At 46.0% G+C, this 12,931-nt stretch overlaps 1 protein-coding gene across 1 annotated transcript in view; it reads right to left on the bottom strand.

Annotated features, from left to right (window-relative positions):
* Positions 1-598: 598 nt before the first annotated feature.
* ADORA2A (adenosine A2a receptor) overlaps positions 599-12,931 on the bottom strand; it is a 30,301-nt gene continuing 17,968 nt past the window's right edge. The window contains exon 3 of the mRNA XM_068412827.1: positions 599-6,502. Coding sequence (XP_068268928.1) covers positions 5,542-6,502 — 961 coding nt within the window. The 3' untranslated portion in view covers positions 599-5,541. The remainder of the gene's footprint in view (positions 6,503-12,931) is intronic.

Here is a 12,931-nt window from a genome sequence, read left to right as displayed (position 1 = left end):
GTCACAGCTGGAAAAGTTGTTTCATGGTCCAGGTACGGACCCTTGAGGTCCTGCTATGTAACACACTGTTCCTGACGCTGCAGTGGTTTGGGCAAATACTGTGCTCTACCTTGTGTTCAGTACGCAGCTATAAAGATTTTCTCTTATTGCCAAGATGACAGATCCCAGGATGTCAGAGATGTGAGGGGTCTTCTAGTCCATCTGGGTCTGTCACCTCAGTCCTTGCTAATACCCTCTGCGAAAGAATAGGCAGCGCCAGGGAGAGAGCTCTCTGGAAGGATCACTCTATGGAAAAACCTAATAAAATAATAAGAAAACACTTGCACAAAGGGCCAGTGAGCCAGATCTTCCTGGGACAAAGGCACTCACACTCTCTTTTACAAATATATTTTATTATTTTAATGCTTATTAAGAAACGTAACCAAGACAGACTCAGCAGCACCAGCGGCTCCTCACTGCCCAGCAGTCTGATGACTTCACAGATATGAAAACTTCACAGATTAAAAAAAAACAAAACACTTTGGTCAACGCACTTTAAATACATTTGCATGCACAGATTCTCCCACCCCCTCCCTCCCCTCCCACTGGTAACTGACAAACAGAGGGAAAACAACAACTATATTCATAAAACATTTAAATTAAAAGAATAATTGTTTTATATTGACAGCGTGTGCAGCAGGGTGTTCATAGTGTCTCGGCTTGCAGACCAGAGACAACCGCTCCACAGGACGGGGGACAGGAACACCAGCTCCTGAGACAGAGTAGGGGAAGCAAAGGATGTTCTCAGATCAACAGGTTCCAGTCTTGATTTTAACACATCCTTGTGTGAGCAGTCCCAGCCGTCAAATAAGACAGGGAGTTACACACAGTTTTGGGATTCTCATTCTGTCAGGGTTAGTCACCTCTCATGCAAATGAGGAACTGGTGTGATTTTAGTTACTCTTGATGTGTTTTACTGCAAAGAAGGCCAAAAGCTCAGGGTAGAAAGAAAAAACTCTCTGGTACAACTCAGTGCAGTTTGATGCCCAAAAGAAACAGAGAGAACTGACTATTAGGCAGCTAAACTCAGCAAACATCACTAGAGAGCATTCTGCAGCTTCAGTGCATCGCAGCACTCTTACAGCGTGCTCATCCTTCCCCCAGAACATGGCTGGATTGATTTGGTTTTAGGTAGGGCTCATGTTCATGAAGCAGAAGGGCTTCTGTTACACCTGGACATGCTCATAAAATGAAACAATACCTCTGAAAAGGAGATAATCCGTAAGAACCATCTCTACCTCAGTCACATATAGACCATATGAAGTCAACCCTTTGCACGTATCAAGGAAGGCTGACCCTCTGCCGTGGCCCCAGGAGAGCTGTAAGACTGTACATCCTTTCCAGAGTCCTTCCTCAGCAAGTCACACCTTGGTCTCATGCCAGCACCATCTGTGCAATCCCCAGCACCTCCCAGCACATTCCTGCTCTGCAGAAACCCTCCCAAACACCTAACCTACAAATCTTCCTTCACCACTAAGATTTCCCATTTAACCCTCCATTCTGCTCCCACACCTCAGAGACTTTTTTATGTCCACGAGCATCCCCTGGAGCCTCCTTTCAAAGAATGACCAAAGATTCAGACTACTCCATATAACTCCCAAGTCCATCTGCACAATAAGCTTCCTAGCATCAACTGGGATCGGTGGCAAACCCCTTCTGTCTACAGTAACCCCAGCTGTCCCACCATGCCAAAGTGCTTCTCTGTTCAAAAGCTGCAGTTCAGGCTTGAACAGAGCTTTGAAGTATTACTGATCCAAAAGAAACTTTGCAGGACAAAGCTGTAAGTGCATTTATTTGCACACACAAAAAGCAGTGCCCTATTGAGGAGAGGGCCTCAAGAAGAACTCTTGATAAAATTACTCCTGGCAACTGTGAGAGATGCACCGTGTTCCGTGACAGCAACTGATCAAATTTTACTTTCTCCAAAACCCTATAAAGCAAATAAACCCTGGAGCCTACGAGTCTCCAGGGAATGGGGAAATTCATGGAATGCCTTCATGCCAAATGAGACACCACATCTCTGTATCGGTCTTCAGCCATTTTTAATAAGAAGTTCCAGTTCAATGAAATTTGTCTCTTCTTACCCCAGCTCTTACTCTCTGGACCCAATGCACCTTGGATTCCCAAGGAGGTCTTCTCCAGCCTCACCTGATGGTCACCTTATTCTTCCCTTTGTCTTGGTACCATCTGTATTTATCCAGAACAGCTATATTTCATCAGCTAAACATTCTCCAGATGGAAGGAAAATGGGGATATGAGTGGGGAGGTTAGGAAAAAATTATTTAACTTTCACTTTTCTAATGATCCCTGCCCTATGCAGTTTAGAAGACAGGTACTTTTCTCAAGAGTGAAGATTGCTGCTAGGAGAAGGAAAGAGCACACTTCACTGATGGGACCCTACAGCTTCTTTTTAAAAAAAAAGAAAAAAAAAAAACCCAAAAAACAAAGCTTTGAAATCATGATCCCTAGGAAACAAGAAATAAGAAGTCCAAAATTCTGTTCAAAAGGCTCATGCTCTCCCCAACAACTGCTTCGGAAACATCTTCTGAAGGTCCATCTCAGACATATGTTTGCCAGAAGGCACACAGCATGTGGTGCAATTGCCATCCCTTCATTCCTGTGACTACAGACTTCCAATTCTACATAAAACACGCTGCTGCCTTACCCCCACTGCACTTCCTCCTGCACACATCCCCCGGCCCCTTCACACACCCTTTGCATTTCAAATCTGGATCACTAATATTGAAAGGGACTGGACACACTTGGGGGGCATCTCAAACAGCAAGAGAAAAGCTAATTTCAAGACATCTGGAAACTCAGTAATCTCACATGGTGATCTGGGTGGGCAGGAAATTTTTCCAGAGGGACAGTCCTAAGTTTGTCACATCAAGATAGATCAACTTGATTCTTGTGGCAACCAAGCAAGAAGCTGCCATAATTGAGTGTGAAGCAGCTCAGGAAACAATAGAAAGCAACCAACCCACATCAGCTGTTGAAAGTCTGATGCAATGTAGCATAAAACATCCCTTCACAATGGCAACTAAAGCTCAATAGGAGACACTTCTGCACTCGCATGTGTTCTAGCACATGAGCAATACTGGTATTTTCCCACACTTCCTTCTCTGCTCTGCTTCTTTGTGGACCTAATTGTTATTGACATGAATACCGGATGCAATCTTGTGTTATTCTTAGAAACGTTTCAGCTCCCAACTGAGGCCTGAAGAGACCAGACCCCCATTTTCCTGACAGTTCCTCTGCCACTGTTACAGGAGGTCAGAGGAGCCATCCCACAAATAACCTACAGAAATATTCCATCAAGAAAGATCAAGAGTAACAAGATCCCAAGTCACCCTACAGAGGAACCACCTGTGACGTCAGTCACCGGGAAATGGCTTAGTGTTTGTTAATGGCGCTGGAGTGATCATCCACTCCTCTGACGTTAGACTACGCAGAAGAGTCATGCCAAGAAAGCACCAATTCAATTAAACTGTGCAGTCTATTGTTCTGCAAACTTGCCTGTCTTTCTGCTAAGGATGGTGGTGGCAACCACACTTTTTATCCGTCTCACAGAAGCTTTGTGGTAGCCTGGAGCAATTACATACTTGAACACGTTCAGCGTTATAAACTACTCCCTACCTTCATGTAGGGAGACTGGCAAAAAGAAAATTCTCCCCAAATAAAACTGACTTTTAATAGTTCACAATATTCAAAATAAACACGGAATAAGAACAAACCAACCTAACCTGCTCTTCCCTCAAATATCAAAATTCAGTTCCCCTTTCCTTGCTGAAAATGAGATTATTTGACTTCTGAAATGTTAGTAGAGAGATGTGAAGAGGAGCCAGGTTTGGGGGCTGCTACTTCTGATGTCTTCAGCTAGGGAATAAGCTTCGGATCCCTGGAATTATCAGACTTTTAGTTTTCCAGTAGGACCATTACTGCCTGTCTCTTCAGAAGGCTGGTGGTATTGGACATGGATTATTTGTCTAGAAAACAAAGACCAGACAATCTTTAGGTAGAATTCAAGCTGATGTGGCATTCTGCTGTCCTTGAGCTACCAGGCTTCATAAGTGATACAGAAAATTACCAAACTGCTGTGAAACACCTCTACAAGAAACCTCATCAGCACATGCCCTTGCTGCAGCACAGATCTGCCTGTTCTCTTATACAGGCTACTGCAGTTTCTCATCTCATTTCCGCTACTGCTGATGCCTTTCAGCTTCTCAGAGTAGGAGCATCTTCTAACCAGACAGACCCAGCTCTGTTGGCCTCTGCACCGCAGGGACGCATCAGGCTTCACAGTAAAGCACATCAGGAAAAAACTGAAATCACAGGAGAAAAGGTGTTTAAATAGAGCTCATTGGAACTTCAAAAATAAGTGTTAGGTATGTGTGCATGTTCCGCTCTAGCGCGAAAAAGAAGAAAAAAAATCCCACAGCCTTTTGAGTGAGGATTAAAATGACCAAAATATGGAAAATTAGCTCCCCTCACACACATTTAGGGCCAGGGAAGGAATTTGCATTCTAGGAGCCTGGGAGGACAAGCACAGAGATAAGGGGCAAAAGCAGACAGTGCCCACCAACCTACAGGCAGCTCACACACTCCATAGCTCTTCACAACACCTCGGGGCACGATTGCCCTGGTGACACAGACCACAACCTGGCCTGCTTGTCTACTATCTGCAGGACCAAGTCCTGCTAACAGCCCTTTTGCTAAGGGAAATCCATACTACAGACTCCATTTTCATTATTTGTTAGACAAAGTGGAGAGCTATGAGGTTATATTTGCCTTGTGCATCTGGAACATTGAGCACTCAGGGAATGGATATGAGTTCTTGCCCATCTTTTATAACTTAACATAAAGTAATCTTATCAAGACAAGAAAAAAACTGTTCGAGCAACCTGTTACAGTATAAGCTTTAAAAACATGAACTGAAAGACAAAATGCCATGGTTGAAGGTATCCAAAGTTCCCATCAGATAAATTTTGTCCCTCTCCAAGCAGCTGCTGGCATCCGTCCTGACCAATAGATGTTGCTATCCCCCTTCCATCTGTTGCAGGGACAAAGTACTAACAGGCCCCTCCCCTGTTGCTCTTTGCAACTCAGTGAGTACTTCCAGCCATGCTTTTATTTCTGTTGGTAAGACAACAAAACCGACATACAACCACAGATACACAGTACAGGGTAATGTCATGACGTGCCCTGCATCAGCACAGTCTCCCAGTGCTGAACTTGGAATGCCATCTTTGACCTTGGCACTGCTCTTGGTGACAGGTCATTGATGGGTAATGTGTCCCTCCTTCCTTAGTCCGTTTCAATGGTCTCTTGGCTTTTCTCCAGTCTAGTATTTCGGATCATCCCAACAGTCCTGGGTAAGGACCCCTTTCTCCACAGCAATCTGAATACACACCTCTCCCCCCGCCCACCAGCCTCCCTTTCTGCCATGGCAGAGGTCGCCAATAGAAAAAAAATAATTCTACCAGGAAGACTTTGAAAGTCTCATCAGGAAACATCAGCTGCTGCGAAGGCTGCTCTTTCTAGATCTGAGTAAGACACCTGGGCATCAATTAGCTCTTCAGTATGAAGCTCCCTGTTCATGCATACATCTGAGAGAATCCCATTTTTGCAGGAATGTAGGAGATGCCCATTCGTCTCCACGTCCAGAGCATTTCCATTCTGGTGCCATTCCAAGCCGGCTTTGCGTTTGTTTAAGTCCTGCTTTTCAGGATTCCTGTGGATCTCTCCGTTGGTGTACACCTCTAATGCATACTCACTGATCCGTATGCTGGCATTCTCTGCGTCCCCACCGTGAGTGGAAGTCCTGGAGCTGGCTGTTCCTGCCTTGAACGGCTCCTTCCGGCCCAGGATATGCTGGCTGATGATTTTACGGAAGGTGTATCGGAACTCCCTGATTCGGTAGGCATAAATTAGAGGATTTACAACTGAGTTGGCATGAGACAGGATAATAGCCAGATACATCAGCCAGAGGGGAGCATGGGCACAATTTGGGCAAAAAAGGGTAAAGCAGTTAATAATATGTAGAGGAAGCCAGCAGATTGCAAACAACCCAACAATGATGGCTAAAGACTTTGCTGCATGGACCTCCTTCTGCAAAGTGGAGCGAGAACGTTCCCCGTGTACCATCTTGTTCTCCATCTGCTTGAGCTGTCGCCGGGCTGCCATGAAGATTTTCAAGTAGATACCAAACATGAGGAGGAGGGGCAAGAGCACACAGGCAAAGAAGTTGTAGTAGACCATGTACTCCATGGTGACCACAGCCTCAAAGAGACATGCCACCATACTGTTGCTGCAGTTGATGGGAGAGGACTTATTGGAACCCAGCTCTTCGATCTGGGAGCGGTTGTGCCACCCTAGCATTGGTGTCAAGCCAATGATGAAAGATAATACCCAGCAGATGGCAATGATGCCTTTAGCTCGAGAGCCCGTCACCAAGCCATTGTACCTATAAAGCAGAGGAAATGGGAATTACATCAGTATCACTCAACAATCCCCTGACACCCAAGCAACTTCCCGATGGCCCAATGTCCCAGAAGACAGCAAAAGGGCACCTGCTTCTTCAGATGGGCCTTTGAACTGCCGTGCAGAACCCACACAGCACAGCATACCAAGGACTCCACGGTGACATTGTATGCTTCCTATTTCCCTCCCCTTTCCTTTAGGCGGTGAATAGGTGACAGAAAAGCAGGGAAATTAATACAGTTTTCATCTGTGTTCCTTCACTCCACCAGCCCACTTGGTCATGCACATAGATCTTGCAGCCTGGATAATCAACAGCACTGCTCTGACTCTTGGTGATGAAGACCACCATGGCTCTCTTGCTGAAGGCTGAGGTAGTTCCTCCTTTCTGGCAAAGGAGCAGCCTTGTAGTATGGAATTGCTAGGTCTGTCTTGCAGTAGATCTGTAAGCCAAACAGCACCAAAGAACTTGGAGGCACAGTGCCACCGGCCCCATGTCCACATTCAGATGTGTTACAAGGAAATTCTGCTGACTGCATTGCAGAAGCCAGCCTGACATTTCCTTGCACAGCATCTCACTCTGCTCCACAATGGCACTTTCAGGAAGGCCAGCATCACCAACCTTCCTTAAAGAACTGGGACAAGTCAGCAGTTTTCCTCACCCGCCCAGCTAAGCTGACCCCATGTCTTTCTCTGAAAGGAGGAATTAAGCTGAGGATGGTGCTCTGACTACAGGTGTGCTGTGGGCTGCACTGCCCACACCAAAGGGGACCTCAGTGGTGGAGGTATTGATATGCCTGGCTGAAGCCAGTGCTCTTAGCAGTAAATTCTCCAAGATCTGTTGAAAGAGAGAATAAGCAACATGAGAAGAACCTGACAGTGCAGCCAGGGACCTTTGTTTGTTTGAAATATCGGCCAGTTCCCAGGGCCTCACAGGTTACTGCGAGTCCTGAGCTGACTCCACCAGTTCTTCTCTCTGAAAATGTAAATCAGGGCAACAGTTTAACATTTCAATGCAATTTCCTTCCCTTGGTAACGCTTAGCATGGAAAGTAGATGGCCAGATTCCCACATTGTCCAGCGTGGGTCCCACACTGTACTTGACCCCATGTGTCTGTGATCGGACAACGGTAGCGCTGGGCTCCCAGTGTTTACCCAATGCTCCTTCTCTCTCTGTCCCCGGAATTCTCTCAGCAAACAAACATTTAAAAAAAATAATCCAACAAGCCATAGAAATCTTCCCATCTCTCAAACAGTCACTCCCACAGGTTCATGCTCCTATCCCAATGCAAGTTCACGACAGGGGAGGAGAGAGGCTGTCTTTGCCGGGCACAGTACAGAATGGAGGTACTGCACGTGCTTTAAATCCCTGCTAATGGGCCTTGGAAAAAAAAACTGGCTCCATACAAGACCTGGCAGGCTTGAGTCTCCCTTCCTCGGTTGCATTTCAAAATCAGAAAAGAGGGAGTGGGCGAGGGAGCTAACCACACAATTCCCAGTACCCAAAATACACTGAAATCCTCCTTCCAGAAATGAGGGAGGGATTCAGCTGATGCTGAGAGATAAAGAGTTTTCTCCAGCAAGTAGGGGATTCTGCTCAACGCTTAGGGGATGCTAAGGGCACAGCATGGATGGTAGCAGGGAACTGCTCACATTCAGACCTCACCAATACAGCAAAACAGCATCTGTGCTTTGAAAAGTACACTCAGGGAGCAAGAGATTGGCTGAAGGCACTTGAAGCTTGGAAAAACAAGAAACAAAACAAACCCCTCAAAACCCTGCAGCCCTGGAATTGGCTACATCTTGTCAGAGGAATTTTGAAATTGTGCAGCTGTTATCCCACGACTAGAGATGTCCCTTCCCTTCCACTAAAAATACATTCATTGCTGCTCCGGGCAAACACCCCCCTGCTTCTCCCTCCCTCTTACCCTCTGGGGATTCCCATGCAAACTTTACAAGGCTTAGGAACAGCACTTAACCCAAGCAGCTTCCTGCTTTCCAGCTGCAGTGTATTGTGCTGGCAGTGGCAATTATCAACCTACCAGTGAGAGCATTTCCATAACGCCTTGCTCAGTATCTCCAAGGGTTAAGACAGAAAGCTCACAGCATCTTGTCACTTAGTGTCCGGCACTGTGTTGGCCAGGTACCCACTGAGAAGTGTCCATTCACTTGGGAGAGCCTGATTTCTAGGACTCACGTGGGACAGCGCTGGCTGACTTGGCTGAGGTTGGGTTCTCATCCAGATGGGCTTTCCTTGACTCATTCCTTTTGCCCACTTAGAGACATCACCAGGCCGGCATTGGAGTTTGTGCACCTGTCTAGGCATCTTTCTAGGCTCACAGCAGCCAGGCCAAAGCTACTCTCTGTATCCCCAGTGCTGTACAGCTCTACATGGTAAGCTCAGGGCTTGCAGGAAGCATCACATACACTGTGAGTTGCTGGCACCTATGCAGGAGACACAGCCTGCTGAAAGGAGCTGGTCACACCTCAGCTCATGTCCTGCATACTTGGCGGGTGACTTTGTAGCATGTCTGATGGGTCCAGGCAGCACTGGATTGTCTGTGCACAAGCAGGTCTCGTGCTTCCTGGAAATACTGGACTTGCTACACAAATGACCACTTCTACTTGTGAAATTCCAGACACAAAGAACATTAGAGCAGAGCACGGGAACACTCATGGTGGAGTTGGGTGTGGGGACAGGGGCATCAGACTCCTCCAGAAAATAAAACCCACTTTTGCAAACACAGGAAATTGGGGATGTTTTCCCCAAAATAATTGCACCTGCCCTGCTGTTCTCCCAACCATCAGGCTGGCAAACCGACCCCAGGAGAACAGCTGCCCTTGGTAAACGCACAACTCATCTCTGCTCCCTAAAGCAGCTTGGCTGAGGATGTGACGCTTCTGGGTCCTTGGCCTAAGCTCTGTGTCATCGAGACAATGATTCCTGCAGAAAGTGTAGTACGTCACGAGTCTGATTTGTAAACTATGAAGCTGGGTGGAAGACAGAGCTGGTGTAAGAACCACAGGGTCCTCAGGCAGAAGTTAAAATCTTTCCATACATTGCTTGACATGTAGCTGGCCTAACTCATTGTCACAGCATGCAACAGCCTGCTGCTTGTCTTCCAAGCCCACATCTGGCTGACAGCACCGCACATCTTGGCCAGATGGCTCTGCCATGCACGGAGCACATTTCAGCCACCTTTACTGCACCACACCAGAAAGCCTGTGCTCAGCGCTGAGGGCACTGGGCTTTGATCTGAATTCCAGCTGTGCTCAATGGTTTTTAACAAATCACTACAAAACACTGTTCACTGAACACGTCCCTCAACAGCCCACACCTCAGGCAGCTGCAGTCACAGGGGGCAAGACAAAAGGAGGATATTCTGTCCCTATTACATGTATCTGGAAACACGAGACACTGACAATCCCAGATCATCCAGGAAATCTTGGTGGCAGAGCAAGAAACCAAACACAGACCTTCTCATGCTCCACTGAAACAACCCTTTCCCAGAACTCTCAGTTAAGAAACTTTCTCCCCTGTTACCAGGTGCTAACCGATACTAGTGCTTGTCTACAGGATGGAGACTGGGTAGGGTGGGATCCCACAGGTGGGCACAGGGCTCTAACAGCAGAAGCGTAACGGTGAGCAGGCACCATTTTGCTCATGGCACAATCAGCTTCCAGACTAAAACCTTGGTAACAGCAAGTTCCACTGCCCATGAAGCCACAGACAACTGGCGCTGCTTTCAAAGCCATGGCCACGGTTGTTCGAAGGAAGGAGTGAATTATTCTTCTTTCATATTTGGTTGAATCTGCCCATAATCTGTTTGACACCAACACGAGCACATGTAGGAAATGCTTGTCAAAGTCAAAAGGTTTATGGTGAGCAAGGAAAGAAATAAGCCTGGATATGGCTCCAAGTGACAATAAAATGTTAAATTCCTGATTCACTGATTCAGATGCTCATATATGAGCATTTGAGAAAGCAACCCCAGAGAACTAAAGCAGCTGCTGAAACAGACTGTTCTCAGCACAAAGGTCCCTTCCATGTCCTATGCTTTATTCAGGGTTTGTGTTCATCCTCCCTATTTTTCCTGCCCCAGACTCTGAGAAGCCAGTTCTTCATGTCCACCTCCCCCAGCCTCTGCCAGAAAAGCATCCCAATGCCACCTCAGAGCTGCCATTTCAATCACCGCTACATGGGATAAATCTGTCCCAGTGTTCCAAGCGACAGGGAGCTGCACCTTAGTAATGCTTTCCCAGGGCAGCATCCCAGCAGGGGTGGCAGTCAGTCATCTCCACAGCAGCCTCCATCAGAGGAAAAGGTCTGCACTTCAGCACGTTACCGTGGCTGGCACTGGATGGCCTGTGTAAGTATTTCTGTCACAGGTGAATTCCTGAATCCAGCACAGAGAGCGAGCAGTAACCTGAGAAAACTTTTCCGTTTGGCTGCAGGAAGAAAAATTTCTCCTCTCTTTCCCGTGCATCGGAGCTACCTGTCCTTCACCACGGGAGTATCTTTACCACAAATGCCTGCCCCAGAACACGTGGCTGGGCACTGTGCCTGTGGAGCATTTGCTGGCACCAAAGAGCCTGGAAAGTGGCAATTGTTCTTGGCCCGTGACTTCATCCCGGAGCTCAGACTCGCAGCCGGTTTTGTTTAGAACACTCAGGGGTTTTACATCAGCGAGCGCAGGTTTTCAGGTACCTGCCATGTTAGAGACACAGTTGGGATTTTATCCTAGACCGAACAATGGCTCAGACTCACTTCCTTGGGAGTGCTTTACTGCCGCTTGCAGAGTGTTACATTTGTATAAAACCTGGCAGAATTCAGCAAAGTGTTTGAGAACTTTTAGGAAGTTTATCAAATTCTACACAATGTTTTAATAATTTGAAAAGTAGAACCCATAAGATATTCACAAATTTGTTTTTATGTATTTTTAATTTTTACCTATAGATGTCTTTCCTCACTGCAATTTTTTGGGGGAGGGTCTTTTATCTACAGAGAAATCATTCCAAAGGTAACTCTATGTACCAAGGTGTCCACAACCAACCAGTATCAGAAATTCCACTCTTCTGCCTCCTTAATACCGACAGTTTGTGGGGGAATATATGTCCACATACGTATCCACTGAGACATGCAGTTACCCTCCTTAGGACAAATCAGACGTGAAACATTTAAAAAGAAGAAGAAAAAATAGGTTTGGCCCTTTTTGGTTTCGCTAGTGTGAAGGAAGTCTGATTTGTTATTTTTTTTAAGAGCATTCATCTAATGAATATTAGGAATGCCTGGTGTTACCTTTCTTGTCCTCTGAGGAGGAGAGAAGAGGCTTTCCAAGGCATCAAAGAATGGGGTCAAAACATTGCATCTTTAGTGGCAGAACTTTCCTTCCAATGGTTTGACACATTTTTGAGACAACGAGATATGAGAAAAAGAAAAAAATGAGGATGCAAACAGTCTGAATCATATCACATTTCCCTCTTCAGCTAATCAGCTTTCACTTTCTCAGCATGTCTGAGGCGATATAGCCAATGCTTATTCATCCATAAATTCTTAAGAGGAAACACAATTGACAAGTTCTTCACTCCTACTGGAAAAGGACAGACCAGTAGAGGACAAGGAGGGGGATGAACCCATGGATCTACCTGCGGGTTGCTGCATCCAATCAACTCCGCTGTTTCTGGGGCGGCAGAGGGTGTGCTCTGTTTTCTCAAAAACAAAATAGTGAAACCGGTACAGTGCCCAGCACTGACGAAGTCTGACTTTTCTAAAAGACTCTTTACCTTGGTTCTTCCAGGAAATTAAATTTTAAAGACAATATAGTTACAATGATACCCCAAAAAATGGGCAGAAATCCAAATTTTTAAAATCCTTTTCCTGGCAAGTCATCCTCTAGCAATAAGAGCACTTAAACTGTCAGCAAAAGTCTTCAGAGTTAGCTCATGAGAGATGAATTAAAGACATTAGCCCTTCTCAAAATAACTTCAGAGGCAAGCTCCCAAGGGTTACTCTACGTATGTTTCTTTGTACCATTTATCTTTATTTTGGTTTATAAACTGAAACCATCTATCTGTAGAATTGTAGAAAAGTGTAGACCATCCAATTTATAGGTAACTAATATCGACAGAGTTTTCTCCGCAATGGAATAGTTATTCTTTACAACTACATCAAAAGTAGAGGCTGTAACAGGTACGATTATAGGTTTGGAAACCAACAAGGGTAACGTTACAGCAGGACAAGCTTGCTGAGGCAAGGCTTCAGGGAAGACGCGCAGCATGGGTCCACATGGAAAGGTAATCTCCGCAGCTCTAGGGACAAGAATGCTTTCTATTTTTGAATGCGAGGTTTGTGTTAATCGACGTAAGTGCTGGATGACCAAAGTATTCACAAGAGACGAAACTAAATGGCACAGGTC

Source organism: Nyctibius grandis, chromosome 14 (assembly GCF_013368605.1).
Source record: "Nyctibius grandis isolate bNycGra1 chromosome 14, bNycGra1.pri, whole genome shotgun sequence".
NCBI lineage: Eukaryota > Metazoa > Chordata > Aves > Nyctibiiformes > Nyctibiidae > Nyctibius > Nyctibius grandis.
This window is presented reverse-complemented; position numbering and strand designations above follow the sequence as displayed.